At 41.5% G+C, this 24,195-nt stretch overlaps 1 protein-coding gene across 7 annotated transcripts in view; it reads right to left on the reverse strand.

Moving 5' to 3' along the window:
- Window positions 1–24,195, reverse strand: part of NOS1 (nitric oxide synthase 1) — a 640,233-nt gene that overhangs the window by 42,447 nt on the left and 573,591 nt on the right. For all 7 annotated transcript variants that reach the window (XM_073676378.1, XM_073676376.1, XM_073676375.1 and 4 more), the window contains 9 exons: window positions 17,009–17,146; window positions 16,611–16,756; window positions 12,535–12,697; window positions 11,557–11,648; window positions 8,453–8,594; window positions 8,202–8,341; window positions 4,597–4,771; window positions 2,981–3,082; window positions 2,477–2,671 (listed from right to left, as the gene is read on the reverse strand). In XM_073676378.1, the coding sequence (XP_073532479.1) occupies window positions 2,477–2,671; window positions 2,981–3,082; window positions 4,597–4,771; window positions 8,202–8,341; window positions 8,453–8,594; window positions 11,557–11,648; window positions 12,535–12,697; window positions 16,611–16,756; window positions 17,009–17,146 (1,293 nt within the window). The remainder of the gene's footprint in view (window positions 1–2,476; window positions 2,672–2,980; window positions 3,083–4,596; window positions 4,772–8,201; window positions 8,342–8,452; window positions 8,595–11,556; window positions 11,649–12,534; window positions 12,698–16,610; window positions 16,757–17,008; window positions 17,147–24,195) is intronic.

Here is a 24,195-nt window from a genome sequence, read left to right on the forward strand (position 1 = left end):
CTGCACTAGTCTGGTCCATAAATCAGGCCAAAGTAGCGCACTTTGCCATTTTTTTTCCACACCGACCGTATGTCTGTATGGAAAATCGATCATGTACACTGGCACATTTGCCTTAATGGGTGTGTGCAAGGTCCGTGTGCAGTCTCTGGTGCATGCAAACAGCACATGTTCATATCATATATTTGTGAGAAGAAGCCTTAAAGGGGATTTCCCACGAACAAAGTTAATTTTAAAGATGATTTTAATCAATACATATTGGAGTTATAATCATTTCCACAATTTGATGTATTTAAATAAAATGTTCCTGTGCTGAGATAATCTTATTAATGTGCCCCTGCTGTGTACTGTGTAATGGCTGTGTCTGACCATACAGGAACATGGTCTGATCATACCACAGCTCCTGGGTAGGGGAGGAAACAAAAGAGTATACAGATATTCAGGGCCGGCTCCAGGTTTTTCTGGGCCCCGGGCGAAAGAATCTCAGTGGGCCCTTTTAACACATACACGATTCATGATGCACAGATACGGCGGAGAAATATATATATAGTACACAGGGCCCAGCCTGCCACCTCATCCTTCACATATGCAGACATGCGCACGCACACACGGTACGCAGACATGCGCAGGCACACACGGTACGCAGACATGCGCACGCACACACGGTACGCAGACATGCGCACGCACACACGGTACGCAGACACGCGCACGTGCACACGGTACGCAGACACGCGCATGCACACACGGTAAGCAGACACGCGCACGCACGCACACATGGTACACAGATATGTACACATGGTACACAGATATGTACACATACAGACATACACACATTTTTACACAAATTCTTAAAAACATATATAAAACAGACAAATATATATACACAGTCATACACACTGACATTCACATACATGCACACACACAGACCCATTACAAATATTTTTAATATGGTGATTGGGGAAGCCTCACTCACCTGTCCCCGGTCCAGTGTCCTGTCCAGCAGCTTCTCAGGTATGGGGCAGTGCAGGGCCCCCGGCGTGTCACAGACATCATGGCCCTGGCCCATCAGAGGGGCCCACTTGCGGTCGGGTCCGGGCCACCCCCCCCATCTGTGCAGGACCTCCGACGGTGTTTGATTGCCGGCAGTCCCCCAGACATGGCCGCGCGCTGTACGGCTGTGTCTGCTAGTAATGACGCGGCAGGGGCGACACACAAGCACAATTAAAGGTGCAGTGCCGTCGACCCTGCCGTGTCATTACTAGCAGACACAGCCGCACAGCGCGTGGCCATGTCTGGGGGACTGCCGGCAATCAAGCAGCGCCTGCGTCACTGAACAGGTGCAGAGGAAGCGGCCAGGGCCCCGACAGTGAGTGGGCGGTGGGCCCCAACAGTGAGTGGGCAGTGGGCCCCGACAGTGAGTGGGCGGTGGGTCCCGACAGTGAGTGGGCGGTGGGCCCCAACAGTGAGTGGGCAGTGGGCCCCGACAGTGAGTGGGCGGTGGGTCCCGACAGTGAGTGGGCGGTGGGCTCCTCTGATTTTCCAGGGCCCCGGCACTTGCCCGGGTACGCCAGGTGCTGACGCCGACCCTGCAGACATTACAGCATTGGATCACAGCTGATTCTTTCTGTGAGGTAAAACATTTCCCTGCCTATTTTTAAAAAATGCTTTACCTCAAAGTAAGCATTATTTGCAATCCCATGCTGTCCTGTTTGTATATTCTCTTTTGCTTCCTCCCCTGCCCAGGAGCTGTGGTATGATCAGACCATGTTCCTGTACGGTCAGACACAGCCATTATACAGTACACAGCAGGGGGACATTTATAAGATTATCTTGGGACAGGAACATTTTAGTACGTCTCAATAATGTATTGAATTGTATAATGAGAAATTGGAATCCATTCCTTAACAAACTTTGCAGAACTGTAAGGGTGCAGACAGTTTAAAATGCTATGTCCAATTGCCAAGCTGCCAATGACACAGGCCATCTGGAAGTTAATGGGAATATACATTTTTATTTTATACAGTTTATGCAATACCATAGGTATGACATATGAATGCCTTTTAGCATATGTTTTGCCATTAAATCTAAGATACAAAGCAACAACGTAGAAATGGCTCATGGAGCCTTAGCTATAAAGTCAGTCACACTTCTCCTGCCTCACCAGTGGCTTAGCTTGCTCACCATAACCGACACTATCTTATAGATGAAATAAAAAAATATGGTGGCAGTAAAGACTAAGCAAAAGGTGTGAAAGAAGAAGGTGTGAAACACTGCTGGTGCTTTCCTGAATGGCTGCTGCTCCAGTAATGATGCACGTACGTTTGTGCCTATAAGATATTGTGCGCGCAGACCAATATGTGTATTACCACAAGTCTACCAGAAGCTTTAGTATAGTAGGATGGAGATTTAGTGGAGTAGGATGGAGCTTAGTACTCAGATATTTCTCTATACACTTTATAGGACAAGTGAAGCATATTACCTGATATTCAAAGGAAGGTGTTAGACGGTAATTGAGCATTTCTTGGTGAAACACTGGAGTAATGCTCCCAGACATTGGGGGTACAATCCAGACCCAATCAGCAGGACAGCCTCCACGACAGCGGTATTCATTTTCCATGTGTTTAATAAATGACTCTGTAGCAGAGTGATGATCCACAATTGTTACTTTATCACTCTGAGAAAAAAAAGAGAAAACAACTCATTATCATGATCAAGGAATATTCTACTCATTTTATTATCAAAAACAGCTCCATGCTTGTTCTATGGCTGTGCCTGGTACTACAGCTTTATCTTGTTCAAGTGAATGGGTAGCAGCAGCAGTCGCGCTGTTTCAGAACAACAGCTTAGACACTTGAAACTAATGGACCGTTTACAGCTTATAATATATGTGTATCCTAATAACTGACATATTCACCAATGTTTCATTGTCCGTGGTGAATAACCTTGTTTGATCATGACTGTGATGCACATATTTATGACTCACCTGATAACTGTACAGAACTGCAATATTAATTTCCACCAAAGCTTGGTCTTTCCATAGAGAAGACATTTTTCTTGTGTCCAGGTTCATCCTTTTAGCAACTTCCTGCAGGAAACAGTTTTACTAAATATGATCTGTCCAAATGATAAAGTGTAACATTTTCAGCACAATGAGCCTGGATTATTTTAGCGAAGGCGAACAATAACATTGGCTATTACTCCATCTCTTCTCTCTGAATATTTTTACTTAGTGTGAAATGTAGTAGTGTCTGAAAAGCTGATATTAGTTGTGGATTTTACAGATGTTGCAAAAGGCTATTCAGCGAGCTCCAGCTATTGATTTATTTGGTGCTCTAATGCTTTTTGTGTAGCGCAGGTTTTATTCATTGAGCCCACACTACACAAATAGCATAGGCTGGTCAAGATAACGCTCACTACATCTACACAGTAATCTGTCTGGTATATTAGCTATCAAGGATAGTGAAAGTCATACTTTAAAGAGGTTTTCCCATGAACAAAACTTCATTTTAATCAATAGAACTTTGAATAATAATAACTTCCACAATTGGATGTGTTTAAATAAAATGTTCCTGTGCTGAGATAATCTTATAAATGTGCCCCTGCTGTGTCCTGTGTAATGGTTGTGTCTCACCATCTACGGAACATAGTCTGATCATACCACATCTCCTGGGCAGGGGAGGACGAAAAAGAGTATATAGACAGAACAGCAGGAGATCGCAGGTGATTCTTTCTTTGAAGTAAAAACCGTCAGGGAAATGTTTTAACTCAAAGAAAGAATCAGCTGCGATCTCCTGATGTAATGTCTGTATACTCTTTTGCTTCCTCCCCTGTCCAGGAGCTGTGGTATGATCAGACCATGTTCCTGCACGGTCAGACATTACACAGTACACAGCAGGGGCACATTAATAAGATTATCTCAGCACAGGAACATTTTATTTAATCACATCCAATTGTGGAAGTTATTATTATTCCAAAGTCTATTGATTAAAATGAACTTTCGTTCGTGAGAAAACCCCTTTAAGGTTCTTGTTTTTTTCTTTCTTATTTTTTTTTCAGACCGGAAGCAGCTGTGGAGCCATACAGTCACTTCTGTCTACAGAACGCATTTCTCTTTCCAAAATCAGATGAGAAAAAAATATTTAGCAGAATTTTTCAATTTTCTTTTAATGTTTATCCTTGTATGTTATTAATATAATTAAGAAAATATTTTAGTATTTTATTTTTGTTATATTTCTTTGTATACATAATGCTGTTCACACCAGATCTATAACCTCTTGATCTGGACATTGGACTAATGATTGTTCCTTTATGTATTACAACAGTATATTAATAAAACCATGGGATGATTTAGTTTTTGCAAAAGGAAATCCGATATTACATATCTTATTCAAAACGTTGCTTCCTTTTAATAAAATAATGTAAGATACAATATTTTGTTGTCCATTTATTAATATTGTCCACCTATTGCACCATTTATGGGTCTTAAATATATAATATGTATTGTAAAATGTGGTACACAGTAAAAATAGGACTAATTCATAGTAATGTTTTATTATCTAATGCTACCAAAAGGTGGAGCTCTTTACCAGGCCACAGTACCTCCAGTATGTTATAGCGGGAGTTATCACAGTAATCTCGGACTCCAATCTCAGTCCCCATGTACCATCCACTAAAGGGGCAAGCTGTAAACTCCAGGCCCCCGACCTCTAGTAGTAAACTGGACACAGCCGGCAATCCATACCACTTCAGATCCAGATCTTTGAACCATTCAAACCTGATGATAAGAATTAGATGTGATATAATATTACAGTGGATCTAAGTTATATACACACATTGTTTAATATTGGCACGATAGATATATGGAATATAGAAAAGTAGTTGTTCATTTTTATTGGAATTTTATAAAATCTTAATATAAGAGAGCAAATGGAAATGAGTAAATAATCTGATTAGTAAGGTAAAAATATGCAAGCTTTTGCAACTGAATAATGTAAATGAAAATTTTCTAATACACAAATGTATTAGGCCACAGTCACATGTTGAGTATGAAGTGAGTATTTTATACCAGTATTTTAAGCCAAAACCAGGAGAGGAAGAATCAGAGGAAAGTATAATAGAAACACGTCACCACTTCTGGATTTATCACTCACTCCTGGTTTTGGCTTACAAATACTGAGGTAAAATACTGACCAAATACTGAACATGTGAACATGGCCTCATTGATTCCAATGATGATACGAAGGGTGGGACAAGCCATACATGCCACCACAGAGATGTGGCTTTATACTTTAGGTTACGTTCTCACGATGAGTTTTTCGTGAGTTTCTGAGGCTGCATATTTTCACTGAGCAAAAAAACACAGCGACCAACAAAGTGGATGCGGTTTATAGAAATCTTCAGTCCACTGTGCAATTTTTACCCAATATAAACTGACCTGTGGTGCGTGTTTGAAATCCCCAACATGTCAAATTCGCTGTGTTTTATGTGCAGATTTTCCTCATAAAATTGCATTACATGCGGAAAATTTGCAGGTAAAAAATGAACATGCATTTTTAGTGCGTTACCATGTTAAAACTTGTCATGTCAAAAAGTGACAAAAACAGCAGTTTAAAAAATGCATGTAAAAATGCAAATAAAAGAATAGGCACAGAAATGCTACAGAAAATCTGCAACATCAAAAACTCACCAAATACTTCTCATGAGAATGGAGTTTTAGACTTCTTTAATTTCTAATTATCCTGCCAATTCTACTATAAAAAAAATAGCAACGTTCACACCCCCCCCAAAAAATATGCCTAGATATGATGAATCTAAGGCCGCGGCCCCACTATCAGTATTTGGTCAGTATTTTTTCTCAGGAGTGGGCGCCAAAACCAGGAGTGGGTGATAAATGCAGAATTGGTGACTTGTTTCTATTATACCTTTTCTCTGATTGTTCCTCACCTGGTTTTGACTTCCACTCCTGAGAAAAAATACTGACCGAATACTGACCAAATACTGATAGTGGGGCCGTGGTCTAAGACATGTTTTCCTATGACACTAAATGATACCCCTCGTCTAGTGATATAGTTTTTAAAAAAGCTATTACTAGTGGGTTATTTTACAATGGTTGATTCTGTATCTCTGGCTTTAAGTATAGTCTTTGGACCAATTTGTTGACACAAAGAAGTCTGTTATATAATGTGTCTAGGGAATCTGAAATTTACATCTCTTTATGAAACATTAGTGGTGTTAGTTGCAGTCAAATGAATTGTGCATGTAGATTAGGCCAGGTTGGAAATTATCCACTGTGCATTTACCTGCAAATCAGTCTCAATTCTGCACGTGTTGTATATGAATTCTGTTGTAGACTCAATATCAGGGCTCATTCAGATGTCAGTTTATTTCATGTATGAGAAAAACGGACAGAATTCCATCAGTGATTTTCATCAGAGTTTCGTTCGCTTTTCATTAGTTTTTCTCATAAGTGGAAAAAAAAGCTTCTCCACCTTCTATTTAAAGAAGCACTCACATGTGTACTGTATATATATATTTTTATTAAATGTGTGTATATGTGCATGTAATGTAGTGTGTGTGTATTAATATACTCACCTACCGCTGCTCTCTCTGGGATCCAGCACCGGTCTTCTCCTCTTCTGAGCGACGTCACCGCTCTGCAGTCTCCTCTGGGTCACACTGCGCTCTGTGTGAAATGGCAGTAACTTTTACAATGTAAGTCTATGGAGCGTTAGAGCGAGGCCCCATAGACTTATATTGTAAAAGAGACTTATGGTTCACACATAGAGTACATCATCAGCCAGATAGTCTGAAGTGTGATGACGTCACTCACACTATATTACATGCACATATACACACTTTTAATAAAAAATATAAATGGGAATGCTTCTTTAACAGTCTATGTAAATTGGCATCCGAGAGCTTTCCGATCTTTTCACGGAACCATAGACTTGCATTTCTGATTTTGATCCAACACTCGGATCAATATCAGATTTGCAAACGGCCCCATTCACTATTATAGGTACGAGTGCTATACGTAAAAAACATGGATAGCACACATGCAAAAAAACAGATTTCTGAATAAAGCATAAATTTGCCCCCTCCTGTGGATGAAATCTGTGGTGAAAGTTCACAGCATGCTCATATTTCTGCAAGGAATAAGTTGGCAGAAAGATAGGGCTGGAACGGGCAGTGAGCCTGGACATGGCAGGGGTTTGAAATTAGGAGGCCAGGAAAAGGTTAACTTTTAACTCTGCATGTACATATGAGGAGATGTTAGGGACCATGGGTTGTAGGTTAGGTCACATAGGGGACATTAGGTCAGGATTGGGTAAAAGATTATGGGGGGAGGGGTATTTTAGTGCACCTTATTAGAAGAGGTGGACCCTTGGACCAACGACTTCTATCTGGGTACAGGACTGGTGAACATCTCTCCCACTTATCTTTTTATGTTTGTTTGGCAACAATCACATTTTGGTGGTGGTGTGTTAAATTTTGGTATTAGGCTTTAATTTAGTCATGGCAGCTGGAATTGAGGAGGTCAGTGATGGCCTTGGTTAATTGGGGTCAGGGTCACATCGGAGGTATGGTGAGCCTTCATTAGTAAGTGTGGTTAGTTCAATTGTTGTGTGGACAGTACTATGACAGTTTGTCATCCCCGAGTTGCAGCGGTGCGACTGGGCAGTGTTGTATTCGATGCTGTCCAGTGTTGGTGGGCCATCTAGGATCTCCCCTGGAAAGAAATGGTGTTTTAAGTTCGTTTATATTCATGCTGTAATTAATAAAGACTGCTGTGGCCATATATTTCTATTGTCACTCAGCGTTATGTGTTTTATTCATTAATGCCGTAGACACTTTTCAATACCCTAGTCATATAGATGAACTGTTGTGATCGGCTGCAGATTTAATCTGTGGAAATTTGCAGACAGAAAAAATCCTCAGCTCTTCCATCCTGTCTGGACTTTCATTTATACACCATCATTGGCTTGCAAGTGGACCAACAATTACAATGAAATCACACTTTCCTACATGTTACTATACATGGAGCATCTGTAGACAAAATTGTCACCTTTAGTAGTAAGTACACAAACTCATCTGTTAAAGAATTTATAGCACAGCATCATTGCGCTACGTTCATTTATAACTATGCCATACCTGGCAAGCACATCATAAACTGATAATTAATACAGTGGATCATGCTATCATACTTAGGATGCCGGATTGGGATCTCAATAATCATTTCTGGTGGGATCTCAAACAGTTCTGGATCATTGCCATCTGCTTGAAGAACGAGAGGGAGGACATCAAAACGGCCTCGTGGAGCTTTCCAGCCTTGCTGAATGCAAATCTGTCAATGGAAATCATTTCAATAAAAGACAGATTAGAAGCATTGTTCAACAGCGAGAACCTGATGTCAGTATCCCTCAACTATATGTGATTAGCTGAATATTGCGATTACCTCAGTTAACTCTACATTAGCTGGATCCCCAAGTACTGAGCCATCAGGCTGCTTGTATCCAGCGTAACGGATAATCTGTGCATTCCAGACCCTGAAGTCATGTTTTCCATCAGTCCTTTGGGGGAAAATAGTGATTGCTGATCTGTGAAAAAAACATCAGACAAGCCTCAACAACATCAGACAAGCCTCAACAACATCAGACAAGCCTCAACAACATCAGACAAGCTGGTTGGCATGATGCATATTATAAAGTGTACTACAAAGATCTCACTAGTATTATCCATAAGTAAGATTTGTATTGGTCCCCAATTTTTTAGCACATATTGAACCTCACAGTTTTCTGAAGCAATATGACCATAAAGTAAGTTTATATCCCTGTATGAAATTTATAGGGGTGGGCAGTGGTGTAACTTGAAGCTCCTGGGCCACAATGCCGAATCTCCTATGGGGCCCCCAACAATCATGGATCTTTAAGGCTAAGTTCCCATGATTAGTTTTTGTGTGTTTTTGAAGCTACGTGTTTTCGCTTGGCAAAAAAATGCAGCATCTTACAGTTCCAGCACAATGGATGCGATATATAGAAAACTATGGATGCGTGTTTGAAATCCATGACAACTTCTCTTGCGGGTTCGTTGAGTTTTAAGTGCATATTTTCCCCATTGAATTGTATTAGATGCAGAAAATTGACAAGTAAAAAAAAAGCACACATACATGTTTAGTGTGTTTCCGCTGCGGAAACACACTAAAAATGCATGTAATCCACACATTACTGTATCAGTAAAGTCTTGCCAAAACAAAAACAAGGAAGTATCAAGAACAAAGCTGCTTAATTTAAAAGATTACATACTAAAAATAGGGAAAAACACAATGAAAAAAAGTAAGTAACCAAATTTACCAAATGGGTGCGGAATGCTGCAGAAAATGTTCAACATCAAAAACGCATCAAATGCGCATCATGGTAACTTAACCTAATAGTTCTGGTCTTCATAAATTTGGGCCACCTTAGCTTCAGGGCATCGGTGCGACTGCAACCACGGCACCCACTTTAGTTACGTCCCTGGGGGTGGGCATGAACAAAAGAGCGCATTCCGTTTATCTGTAACCCCTCTAGCATATTGGGTGCCATCCCATAGCCATACTGCAAAATTACTTTTTCCAATAAATGCTCTTTTTGAAATAAATTAACAAGCATTGATTTGCTTTGCCAGTTTTTGGCATCAAAATGTCCTTACACTGTTAGTATCAAGCGTAAACAGAAACATTTTGGAGAAATGAGCTAAGTTTATCGATTGAGGCTTTTTTTGTTCCTTCTCTTTCCCTCTTCTCCATTTTTCGGCGTATTTGATTGGCATTTTATGTCTTTTTACTGTTCTCAGTATCCTTGTATGAATTAAAACAACAAACAATATATAAGCAATAAGCAATATATCCTGAATTACCGTATATACTCGTGTATCAACTGACTTTTTCAGCACATTTTTTTGTGCTGAAAAAGCCCCCCTCGGCTTATACTCAAGTATGTATGTACTTGAGGCCATGTCTACCAGGATAGGAGGGCAAAGCATACCAGGATTGGGGATGAGCGGGCCATGCATACCAGGATTGGGATGAGTGGGCCATGCATACCAGGATTGGGATGAGGGGGCCATGAATACCAGGATTGGGATGAGGGGGCCATGCATGCCAGGATTTGGAATGAGGGGGCCATGCATAACAGGATTGGGGATGAGTGGGCCATGCATACCAGGATTGGGGATGAGTCAGCCATGCATACCAGGATTGGGGATGAGGGGGCCATGTATACCAGGATTGCGGATGAGGGGGTCATGCATACCAGGATTGGGGATGAGGGTGCCATGCATGCCAGGATTTGGGATGAGGGAGCCATGCATACCAGGATTGGGGATGAGTGGGCCATGCACACTAGGATTGGGGATGAGGGGGCGATGCATACCAGGATTGGGGATTAGGGGACCATGCATACCAGGATTGGGGATTAGGGGGCCATGCATACCAGGATTGGGGATGAGGGGGCCATGCATACCAGGATTGAGGATGAGGGGACCATGTATACCAGGATTGGGATGAGGGGACCATGCATACCAGGATTGGGGATGAGGGGGCCATGCATACCAGAATTGGGGATGAGGGGGCAATGCTTACCAGGATGGGGAAATTTACCAGTAGCTGCTGCATTTCCCACCCTAGGCTTATACTTGAGTCAATAAGTTTTCCCAGTTTTTTGGGGTAAAAATTAGGTGCCTCAGCTTATATTCGGGTTGGCCTATACTCGAGTATATACGGTATATGGAAAGTGAACCTGAAAAATTTACTTTAGAAAGAACAAGAAATCAACTAAACCTTAGAAATGTATAAGTGGTATAGGCCGGGCTATGTGGAGGCTTTTGTCACAGATTTAGGGTATGTGCACATGAAGTCTTTTTCACGTAGGGACACTCCGTAACCCGCACTCAATAAAAAACAAACATGCACAGCAATATAAAGACAGCTTGCTGTTCATATGTTCAGTATTTTCAACCTTCTTTTAAAGGTTTAAACGTTTTAAGTTTCCAATATGTGACGTGGTTAAAATAAACGACCAGTCCATTCTTCAGGCGACTTCTGCTTGGAAGATGCTCTCTATTTTATATATACAAGTTAAAAAAATAGTTACTGGCAGCAAATCCACCACAAAAAAAATCAAAAAGATGCCAAAGAAGACGCTTCAAGAATAACACTGTTGGCGTTTTCTGAAGTGTCTTCCTGTAGCAAAACCTGTTGGGTGCGTCAGTGTTTAAAAGATGTTGTATGCACATACCTTAGCAGACACAACATTTTCAGATATAAATCTCACACTGCAATACCTTGCATGGCCGCTTGTTACCCACAAGTAAGAAGTCTCCTACAAGGCAATGTATTATTGAGGAGACTGCACAGCTTTCGTGAGTGTTGTGGTTACTCCAAATAGCTGATTGTAGGACCCCCACCAATCTAACATGACGGCCCGTCCTAAGGATAAGCCATTGGCTGCATATAATAGTTTTTTTGGGTCTGCACTTTTACACACACTTATGGTTTTCATTCTGGTGTCCTTCCTGTCTCACCTGAGGTTGCCTTTGTTGGTGGCATACTTGATGTGGTTGCAGATGTAATTATACATCCCATGTGCAGTGGTACAATCTCGAGCATCAAAGACCTGCAGCAGTACAAGGAAAATAATGTAATTGTCCCAAATTCTACATCTTATTTTAACTCAGTGAGTCTTAAAACATAGCAGTGACTGTTATAACTGCATATTTCAGGATAAACTTCATATACAGTACTATGAATGCTCCATGGATCTAGATACACAGCAAAGTCACATTCACCGACCCTGCACAACGGCACCTAGAGTTCCTACTGATCCATATCAGTAACCTATTAACACTCACAACTTGAGATAAACAAATCAATCTATTATTAATCAAATTCACAATGAATTTCTCCAAAATTTCAGATTCTTGCATATTTGAAATTTTAAATATTCGATTTGCAGGAATTAAGTAAAATGGCATCCCACCAGATGCCATTTTGCTGGATTTTTTTTATGGCCAGGAAGGGGATGAAATAATAAAAAAAAAGCATACTCACATGTCAAAGCCCTCACTGTGATGGACCTTGTGCAGTCATAGGAGTGGCATTGCCCCCCACATGACCACATTAAGGCATAGTCACAAGAGGTAAGGAGTCAGGTGAGGGCCTAGACTAGGTGAGTGCAATACTTTTTTTTTTTACATTTTGTGACCCCCTTCCTTCCCCTCAATTTATTATACTTTGGGGTTTGGAGAGACCTCAGAACATAATGAACCTCTTTTTATGACAATCTTTGCACTTTTCTATCAACCAATTGTATTCAGACTGAAATGAACCTTCTGGCCAAATCAAGTGAATCTGCACAAAACGAATTTCGGGAAATTCGCTCCTCTCTCCTCATATCCCCATTACAAGGTATGGACTTTACAGATTATTACTACACAGTTCTATACAATGGCTGTGTGCACTGACCCAGATACATATTTAGGACACAGATAAAGACACCCCACCTGCAGTTTGGACCACTGGATTCTTCCCACACAGCGAGCTGCATTACGCCATGCATGTTTAGCTCCATATATCAATTCTGTATCACGAAGCTGGTAGGTATCTGTGCTTTCAATCTCCTTTCTTACTTCTTCCATTCTCTCTAAGTGAGCCTTAGAGCCAAATCTTCAATAGTAAAGGTCAAAAATGTTATACATTCATGAAATAACATGTAATGTCAGTTGTGACAGATTGAGAGACTTGACTAATGACGACAATGTTAAGTTACGGATTAGATTCTCATTATTTGTTTATGGATCATTATAGGATTTTAATAGCCTTAACTATCTAAAACACATTACCCGTGTCAGTAACAATGCCATGTTCTCTCTGATATTTACAGCTCTATGACATTGAAGATTTTATTATCCATACATAGATTTAAAATGTCACGGCAGCTTGCACCTGTTCACATTTGCTTCATTCTGTTAGGAGATGCTGGTCAATTTTTGTTTTTTTTGTAGTATACCATTGAACGTACTCAATACCTCCGTATCTGATTGAGCGCTCCTCTCATCAGCATAAGGGCTCATTCAGAAAAAAGGACTAAATATCATCAGTGTTTTGATCAGAATTTCATCAATTTTCAACAATTTTCTCCAGTTTCTTCTATCAACCAGTCTGTGAAAAAAGTACAGCACATGGATGGCATCTGAGTGCAGTCTGATTTTTTCATGGACCTGTAGACTTACATTGGAGACTTTGATCTGACACTTGGATCAATATCGGACATGTCTCCGCAATTTTGCAAGGACCAATCACTCAGACGAAAAAATTGGACATGTGAACAGCCCCATAGACTATCATAGGTATGAGTTCTATCAATGAAAAACAAAGGTCGTATTTGTATGTTAAAAACTGATGTTTGAATGAGCCCTAAGGCTGATTTTGATTCTTGCAGGATACTACTTGCCCTTTCAATTTGGAGGTTTTTGGCCAAGGAGAATTATGTTCAATAAAAAGGAAGGAGCACCTTGTAAAGACTGGTGGATGCACACAAATTGATCAATTTGTGCGGAATGCCTGTTAGTGATGAGCGAGTATGTTCTGTTAATCCTTTCAGGGAGCATGTTCGGGTGCTCGCCGGGTATCTTCAGCGGTGCTCGTTGTTATGTTTTCGTCACTCAGTGCTTATGATTTGCGACTGTTTGACAGCTTTAATACATGTGAGAAATGCCTAAGAAACAGGCATTCCTCACATGTATTAAAGCTGTCAAACAGTCGCAAATCATGCACAAAGTGTGACTAAAACATAACACCCGAGCATGCTCGTAAATCTCGAGTAAGGAGCATGCTCGCTCATTACTAATTCCTGTTTCTTAGGCATTCCTCACATTTATTAAAGCTGTCAAACAGTTGCAAATCATGAGTACTGAGTGATGAAAACATAACCCCCGAGCACGCTGAAGATACTTGGCGAGCACCCGAGCATGCTCGCCGAAAGGGTTAACAGAACATACTTGCTCATCACTAATATATAGGATAGCTAGACAGACAGACAGACAGACCAATAGATAGATAGACACACAGATAGATCAGAACGATCATTTTGTAGTTACAGAAAGCAGCATTCGGCATCCATTATGTGAAAAAAAAATTTTAATTGTTAAAAAATAATAAAAGAAGCTATATTCACCCTCTCTAATCCATATGGCTTCAGTGCAGGCTTCTCTGGGGGTCTTTGTCAGTACAGCAAGTCATGTTATCCCGTACCAGTCACCTGACTACTGCTACAAATCCAAATCACTGTCCTCTGTGATTAGGTGGCCAAGAATGAGAAATCATTGCTACCTGTCCTGGCGGGGACCACCAGCGCGGCCTTACCTGAAGCCACAGGAGTTGAAGCCTTTGAGTATAGCTTCTTTCATTACATTTTAACATTGTACGTCTTCTAAAGTGTTTTCAAAGTCATACAAACTTTTTAACTGGTCACTGAAAAAAACAAAATCTTAATTTCCAAACAAGGCTTAAATATTTCCACATTTCCAACATTACAGTTTATTTATGTAAAATGTTGGGTACCACTACCTTTGTAAATACATTGCTAAAATTCCATTTCCTTATCACAGTCTGTGCGGATTCTCATTTCTGTAGGTTCTCATCGGAAACAGTCTGAAACTTGTTGTAAAACACATCCCCAACAGCTTATTTGAGCTTTTATAATGTAATGAGGAGCTATTTTTTTACAACGCCTGATTACTGTATAGACCTTACTGCTATAATTTACAAAATACAAATCACTAGAGTCAACTCCACAGTCACTGAGCCAAGGGCTAGTGGTAGATTTATTCTCTGAAGTCAGCACAATTTTGAATTCAGCTCTTGAATATAATAATGACTGTTACTTAGGATCAGTACCAGATTACGCATGTTTTTGTGCATATCTCAAAAAGACAAATGCTATCAGGACTGAAGCCAGACAGTGTCTACATTGGCTCCTTTGGCTTTATTCAAGTGAATGGCTTGTCGGGCTTCCCATCTGAATATTTTTTCAAAAATTCCAACGGAAACCCCAATCTACTGTAGAGTAATCTATTAGTGTGAAACTAGGGTCTAAAATTCTGGCTATTATGTGATTCTTTCTCTAACCCACTGCAAAATAAACAAATGTTATTTTGCAAATAGCTGTGTTTGATATATCCCACAGTTTCATGAATGCAGCTCTTATGCAGATGCATAAGGATCAGATTAATCCAGAGGCTGTTTAAAGGGCTTCTCCAAGAATGTGATAAACATGGGGCCTGGGTCATAATTCAAACTACAGCTGTCCTAGTCATACGTCAGGACGACTGCATGATCAAGAGACACAGCTTGAGACTATCTCAACTGTTATGAGGACATGCCATCATAAACACACATACCTCTCTCAGCTTAGCAGCAGGGCTGACATGAGACAGATTAATCTTCTCTCTGACAGAACACAACAGGGAGGGCAGGGTTTCTTCAGCTTCAGTGGTCAGCAGAAGGGGTATACATGCTCTGTCAGTGAAAAGATATATTCTGTCTCATGTCAACATTGCTCCTCAGCTGAGAAAGGTATGTGCGCTTACGATGGCAGCTCCTCTTGACAAATGAGATAGTCTGGAGCTCTGTTTCTTCAGCATTCAGCACCTGACTGAGCAGAAGGGGTATACATGCTTTGTCAGTGAATAGATTTATTCTGTCTCATGTCAGCACTGCTCCTCAGCTGAGAAAGGTATGTGTGCTTATGATAGCAGCTCCTCTTGACAATTGAGATAGTCTGGAGCTCTGTTTCTTTAGCATGCAGCACATGACTGAGCAGAAGGGGTATACATGCTCCGTCAGTGAAAAGATTTATTTTGTCTCATGTCAGCACTGTTCCTTGGCTGAGAAAGGTATGTGTGCTTATTATGGCAGCTCCTCTTGACAATTGAGATAGTCTGGAGCTCTGTTTCTTCAGCGTGCAGCATGTGACTGAGCATAAGGGGTATACATGCTCTGTCAGTGAAAAGATTTATTCTGTCTCATGTCAGCACTGCTCTTTGGCTGAGAGAGTATGTGTGCTTATGATGGCAGCTGCTCTTGACGGTTGAGATAGTCTCGAGCTCTGCTTTTTCAGCGTGGAGGCACATGACTAGGGCAGCTGCAGTTTGAATTATGAACTAGGCACCATTCTTATCATATTCTCAGAGAACCCCTTTAATGATTATAAACTGTAAAAACAGATTCAAAGCTATATCAATGTAAGAGCAGAAGGTTGGCATAGGGTAGAGAGCGTACTTCAAAGAATGTCAACTGAGCTCTGAACTTTGAGCTTCACAAGCTGCAATGGCAGAGAAATTAAGTCTTGATAATGAAAGAAGCAATACACTAATCTGCCAATAACACAGTATAGCTTAAACCTCTGACACACACATATACACACAAAAATACATATGTGTAAAAATATAACCAAGAAATAAGGGCACATAGTCTATAACAACTAAACTGAATTATAAGACACAGTGCATGGAATTGTAGAATAATAATTTTATACTGCCATATTTGACCACAAAGTAATGTTTTGCAAATGCATCACCTTTTGATTGATGAGTAATATTGATCAATGAATTCCTTGGCAAGGGGAAGAAGTTGCTCTTTAGGTCGAATATCTTCTGGCTTACGGACATACTGTGGAGGAGTCATGACAGCTCCCATACACAACTGTTGTGTGCAAGATGTAGGCTAAAAGACAAATAAAATTCATTGCGTAAACTTCAAGATAACTGACTTCTATATTAGTTGTTTGCATTATTTTTATCTTACCAACGGTAAGTGATTACCTGCAGTAATTAAAATGAATGTTACACTCAAAATCTTGGATTAAATGTGTATTTGCTGTATATATTTTGGGATTTATAATGTGTTTTGCTTGATTTTATTGAATGCCTCTGTATGTGTTATTGATATATTCTTAGGTGATGTTGTACAACGTACCATCGAGGCCTTGAAGTGCAGTGTGTCATGCAGCACAGTATTTGAGTCCCAATTTTTCAGTCTCAGATATCGAGGACATTTGGAAGGACTTCCATTCACCTGGCTCTTTGCAGGGGACTGTCTCCCCGAGGCTGAAACCTGGAATTATAAAACAGAAACAATGCCAATGCCCATAGGGAAGGAGAAAAGGAAAAGAAAGAGCTTTTACTGTACATTGTATATATCTGATTTGCAGCCCAATGGAGCACAGACACGAAGCCAAAGCAGAAATAATTCTTCACATAAAGACCAACATTGTTTCATAATTAACTAATTTGCTTGGCATGAGCAGCAGTTATGCAGACATTACTGTGCCACAAACAGCTTTATATTTTCTTCTTTTTCAAACTCTTATTACAGTGCCGCCTGGACTTCTACATAATAACGATAGCAGTTTTCCATTACTCCAAGATATACAAAATTTATATTAAACTGGCCATATGCGATAGAATGTCATCTGAACCCAACATTTTTGGAAGGAACAACTTGTGGTTTATGGTGGTATCCTCCTCTTTAACCTCCATAGTAGATGTCAGGACAAAGAAGGGGTAGGGCATAATGAATTTTAACATGCCCTATCCTTTTGTTCTTTACATATGGTAGATAAGCCACTGACAGATTTGTCTGGTAGCAGCTTAATCCCCTCTTCCTATCAAGAGCACATGCATGCTCACCCGAACTGAGTGTGCATGGGAATGTGGGGGACAAGAAGGGTTCTGGAGGAATATCTAGAGGCCAAACAAACATTCTTCAAACAGATAAAGTATACAGCCAGCTGCTCTCCCAAGTAAATTATTTTTTTTATTACAATAATTTTGTATGAAAATGCATTTTATTATTTCCTGGTCTGCAGTCTGCTGTATGAAGAATGCAATATATGGGGGGAAAAGTGTAGACACCCCATATATTGATTACATAAAACTAGACAAGTACAAAAGAATTCACTATGTGGAGGATAACATCAGTTCTAAAATTAATAGTAATTCTCTCTATAATGGACCAGTTTTTATGTAATTAATTAAAAAAATGTGAATAAACATGTTTCCTTGATGGAATTTAAGTGGTATTGTTTGACTCCTGAATTTTGTAGTATTAACTTGGATTTACCACTTTTTGATTTGTTTAATTATAATACTGAAGACATGCAAGTTGTCTCTTCAGAGAGGAAGAGGACTAGAACTCTAGTGGCACTTATTGGAAGAAGCAATCCTAAAAGTCAATATCGACCCTTTAACGAGCCTTGTCACATGACTTAGGATAAAAACCAAGACCAGAAACTCAATTTGCACACACTGTGTTTCGGGGTACTGCCCCTCGTCAGTGCAAAGTATGAGATCTGGTTTGGCTGGGTGAAAGGCAGTACTGAAGACAGTACATTTTGAAATTTTTCCTAGCCCGGATTAACAAATAGTACCTTTTGAATTTAGCGATACCCTATGTAATAAATAGGCTTAGTAATTTTAGCCATACCCATACAGATGCATTCATTCAAGCATTTGGGGATTTTCTTGGATTGAATGTTCATGGTCATCGGGCAAGTCTAATATTACACATTATTGTAAGGTCTTTATTTGAAGGATGCAGAGCTCGATGTTTAAATACCTATGGGACCCAGAGGATGCTGCAGTGTGTTGGCCTTGTGTATCATGGGCACTTTAGCAAATCAGCTCACTGGAACTCTAAATTTACAATATTGCTGAATAGATAATACTAAATGGAATAACATGGATTAGGCTCCAGCTTCTGCTCTCAAGGGGATGGGTATTTCAATGTGGATCTATACCAGACTGACAGGGAAATCCAGCATTTATGTCGGAAATATAAGTTAAAAGCAGATTATACAGTATGTGTAGCAAATACAGAAACAGGGATTAAAATCAAGCTTTACAGAGAGAAAGATTCAGCTAAAAGAAGAAGGGGAATCCCATAATCTGCATGGGAAGGGAATGCTTAAAGGAAATCCCAGACACTATGGAGAAACATTTCACGTTTCACATGATTGGCAAAAATGATCATATACTATATTTAGAAAATATTTAATTATTTATATTATATGGACAAAAGTATTGGACACACCTTTTAATCATTAAATCAGGTTTTCCAGTCAGTCCCATTATGACAGATTCATAAAACCAAGCCCCTACCCTTGCATTCTGCCTTTACATTTTGTAATAGAATGGGTCATTCTAAAAAGCTCACTAAATTCTAGAGTGATACTATAATAGTAGGGCACCGCTGTAACAAGTCAGTTCATGAAAATTCTTACCAGCTGAAAAATCAACATCCAAAGTCATTGATATTATAAAAAAAATGGAACCACAGAAACTGCAGCATCCTCTTCTTCCTTTGGCATTAGCATCAGAAAAAAAACTGTACGTCGGGAGTTTCATGGCATGGCTGAGCAACTGCATACAAGGCTTATATTACCAAGCACAATGCCAAATGTCAGAATGGTGGAAAGAATGACACCACTGGACCCTAAAACAGTGGAAACGTGTTGTGGAGCCGAGAATCGTGCTTCTCTGTCTGGCAGTCTGATGTACGAGTCTGAGTTTGATGAACGCCTGGAGAACGTTACTCGCCTTACTGCATTGTGCCAACTGAAACGTTTGGTGGAGGAGGGATAATACTTTGGGATAATACTCTGGGGTTTGCCCTTAGTTCCAGCAAAGTAAAATTCGAATGCTTCAACAGATCAAGACATTTTGGACAATTGTATGCTCCTAACTTAGTGGGAACAATTTGGGGAAGGCTCCAATGCATAAAGCAAAGTCCATAAAGGCATGGTTGGGTGAGTTTTGGGTGGTAGAACATAATGGTCCACACAAAGTCTTGACCTTAAGCCTATCGAATACCTGATGATCTAGAATACAGATGGTGAGGCAGGCCCCCATATCCAACATCAGTGTCTGACCTCACAAATGCTTTTCTGAATAAATGAGCAAAATTGCCACAGACCCATCCCATAGTCTTGAAGAGATCCTTTCCAGAAGAGTGGCCGTTGTTTAAGTTACAAAGGGAGGGCCAAAAATATATACCTATGGATCTAGAACACGATGTAATAAAAGGTCCGGTGAGTGTCCCAATACCTTTGTCCAAATAGTGTATGTGGCATATTCCTAAAATTAACTATGTGTTAATTGCAAAAAGTGACTGTGTTATTAAAGTGTGTTTATAAACACATTTAAAATAGTAATAAAAAAAAACGATAAACTGGCTTTCAGGGTATAAATGATTAACCAGCAGAATAGGAAGGTATCTAACACTATAATATCAGTCATATAACAAACAGTTAAATCAATTATGTATATATCTGGCAATTTCTTTTAAACTTCTAATTACTCTATCACAAAGTAACATTTTTCTATTATACATAGATTAGGAATCATATAAGGTCACAGATCAGATCAAATCCTTACAGCATTTCCACTAATGGTTACTGGCATATCTCCTAACTAGTGTTGAGCCACCCCCGTAGTGTTCGAGTTCGGTTCGGTTCGTCGAACACCCTTGTTTTCGCCGAACTGTTCGTCGAACACCTTCGAACACCGTTAAAACCAATGGCAGGCAAACAAAAACACATAGAAACACATAGAAAACACCTTCAAAGGTGTCCAAAAGCTGACAAACTGCTCAGAAGACATAACTAACACATGGAAAAGTGACAAGTACATATAGTCATGCGAAAAGAAAAGAGGTGGAGGAGTAAAAGGAGGGGGAGACACAGATATAGGCATGTCATGCCCTTCTAAAATCCAAAAAGTGAGAAGCCGACACGGCCAGTCCGTTCCTGCCCGTGCCACCTCCGTTTGTGCCAGAGCCGCGGTGGACCCTGACGGCCAGCCCCCCTCTCCCAATACTGGTGCCTGTCAGCTGGTGGGTTGAGCGAGCCCCCCTGTGGTGGAGGCAGCTCTAAGCTTTTTAATTTAAATTGTCTCTCTAATTTGAATGAATACACTTTAAATCCTTTTACAAGGATCTATTGAAGGGCAAGTCTCATGCCAGCAGCCGCGTAATTCCAGCTCCAGTAGCGTCCACTAAAGCTGCTGCAGTTAAAAAGCTTTTATAAGGATCGAGCTTGGCTGTCCACCGCAAGGTGTCCTACCGCCAGTCCCAGCCCCTATGCCTTGGGGTGCCTCCTGATGCTCTTCACTGAGTATCCCGTGGTCCCGAAGCATTTCCTTTGAAAAAATTAAGTCTCCAAACTACAGGTGGTGTAGCTTGCTTAAAAGCAGGGATAATCCGCTGACTAGCAGACACTGCTACTAGACACAAAGTATTTCCTGGGCTAGATGCAGTTAAAAATTTGTAATTAGATACTCTCGTTGGATGCTGAGAAAGCATTCCATAGAGTCTCCTGGCACGCCATATATTATTCTCTTAAAAAGCTTGGGGTAGGGGTCTAGGGGACCCTTTTATAGCCAAAATCACGGCCCTGTATCGCAATGCGTCACCTAGGCTGAAGATAAATGGAACTGTAGCACCCTGAGGGCTCGGTTGCTGCAGAGGTATTGCACCTCACCCAGAGGTGTGATATCTCACTCTCAGGTAAGGATGGAGTGTGGATCAGGACCCCGACACCTGCATGCATTACACCACATTGCCGTGGGGCAGGGCGACCAATATGCCCCTGAGATGGGCACGACTGTCCCTGTCCCTGGCTGGAGTGGGGGGAGGGAACACTGAGGAAGGGGAACCCTGTAGTGCAGGAGCAGGGAGGAAGCAGTTCCTGGGTGCATTGAGAAGGGAGTATAAAAGGTGGGCACCATCTTAGTTCAGTGCAGAGAAGTCTGAGCAGAAGTGACAGGGAGCAGGGGCTCTGCATGAGCTCTGCTCCAGAGGCGGGCCCAGTAACAGAGGCCCAGGCCTGAAAGAGGGAGAAGGAAGGAAGAGGAGCGGAGATGGCTCCAGGAACGAGGAACGAAGGGATCCCAGGGGTGTGGACGAGCGAGTCGCCACCGCACGCCCGAATCCACCTGCGTGGAGGGGTCAGGCCAAAGGGGGAGACCGGTCCCCGAAACTAGTGGAGGCAGGAAATGACCCTCAGCTAGAAACCGGAGGCTGTGACATTTTATGTGGCGCAGCCACTCGCTACACCCGCTAGGAGGGCAGCACATAGGGTCAGGGAAACTGGCGCCAAGTTTACCAAGAGGAGGCCCGAGGCAGCCGGACAGAAGGGTTGGTAAGAAAGGCCAGACAAAGGACACACAAAGGGGGTTCTGTGAAGCGCTCCAAAGTTATCTGGGAGTTGTCTGAGCCCCTCACCTGGTGAGCACAGTACGACGTGGGCAGCCGTTACCTGCAGAAGTGGTCTGGATAATAAGAACTGTGAGTAAAGGCCCTGGACTGCATCACTGACTCCGTGTCGTTACTGCTGCTGCCCTGCACCATCACCCCCATCCTCCACATACACTGCCCTGAGGCTATACTCCTCCCGTGGGGAGTTATGCTATGCTCTGCTGCACCCACAACACCAGCCTCAGCGGTCTGCCCTGCAGCGGCGGTTCACTCTGACCGCAATTCACGGGTGGCGTAGTCGGACATTTAAACATCAAAACCACATAAATAGTTCCGCCACTGGTTTGACCGACCTGAGCCACGGAACCGGGTCGCCGCCACGGAGACTACAACTACCAGCATCCACCAAAAAGGGTCCGGCTCTGGATGTCCCAAGGCCCAGGGGGCGCGTCAGAACACTTTCATCACCTTTCATAATCACCAATGGGACAAGGCAGGGATGTCCTCTGTCCCCTCTCTTATACATCCTAGTGACGGAGCACCTGCTCTCATCAATTCGCCATAACCCCAATATTAGGTCGATTGAGGTGGGAGGCACGGAATACAAGTGCTCTGCATTTGCTAATGATGTCAATCACATATATCCATCAGCAGGCTGTTATGGCTGAAATAGATCACTTTGTTACATGGTCAAATTTTAAAATCAATACAGCGAAGTCTGAGGCCCTCGATGTCTCCCTCCCCAAATCCATACAGGATTCCATCCAGTCCAACTTTCCCTTTGCCTGGCCCTCACAGGGTATCAAATTCTTAGGAATTCCTATTCATAGAGACCTCTCCAGTCTATGTTATCTTAATTTTGGGCCCTTTATTGAACAACTCCATACAGACCACGGTTGGCAAGTTAGAACGGTAAGATTCACTACGTGAACCACTGGTGTTTTGTGGAAAAGCACATGTACACTGTGTTCCAAATTATTATGCAAAAAGTGTTTAGGAGTGATAAGGGAAGAATTTGTTTGTTTGTCTGTTAAACTCATTGATGGTGATGTGTGTCAGGGCTCTTTATATCACTGTAAGCAATTGCAGACACCTGTGCTAATTAGTTTGGCAGGTGTATCCAATGAACGGAAAGACTACTTAAGAAGGCTGTCCCACATTATTAAGCAGCCTACATTTTCTGCCAAAATGGGAAAGAAAAAGGATGTGTCGGCTGCTGAGAAGCAACAAATTGTGGAGTGTTTAAGTCAAGGCATGACTACAATCAACATTGTGCGATGATCAGGATGAAGTGTCTTGGCAATCAAGAAGTATGTAGCTGATTCACAGTACACACGTGTGCGTGCTGATAAGGGCAAATTGAGGACTCTTTCCTACAGGCAATTACGTCAGGTTAAAAGAGCAGCGGCAAAAAAGCCTTGTCATAGCAGCAGACAAGTTTTTGAAGCTGCTAGTGCCTCCAACGTCCCCCGAACAACAAGATGCAGGGTCCTTCAGAGGTTTGCAGCTGTGCGTACGCCATCCTGTCGACCTCCTCTATCCACTGCACACAAGCAGAAACGGCTCCAGTGGGCCAAACATTACATGAAGACTGATTTCAAAACTGTTTTGTTCACGGATGAGTGCCATGCAACGCTCGATGGTCCAGATGGATGGAGTGGAGGATGGCTTGTTGATGGACACCCCACGCAAACACGGCTACAGCTCCAATAAGGAGGAGGTGGAGTAATGTTTTGGGCTGGAATCATGGGGAGAGAGATTGTCAGCCCCTTTAGGATCCCTGAAGGGGTAAAGATGAACTCCATAATGTATGTGGAGTTTCTCAAACAGCACTTCCTGCCATCGTTCAAGAAGAAGAACCGTGTATTCCACAGCAAGATCATTTTCATGCATGATAATGCACCGTCTCA

The sequence above is a fragment of the Phyllobates terribilis genome, unplaced genomic scaffold (genome assembly GCF_046119375.1).
Source record: "Phyllobates terribilis strain yellow unplaced genomic scaffold, ASM4611937v1 Scaffold_1__5_contigs__length_1240528914, whole genome shotgun sequence".
NCBI lineage: Eukaryota > Metazoa > Chordata > Amphibia > Anura > Dendrobatidae > Phyllobates > Phyllobates terribilis.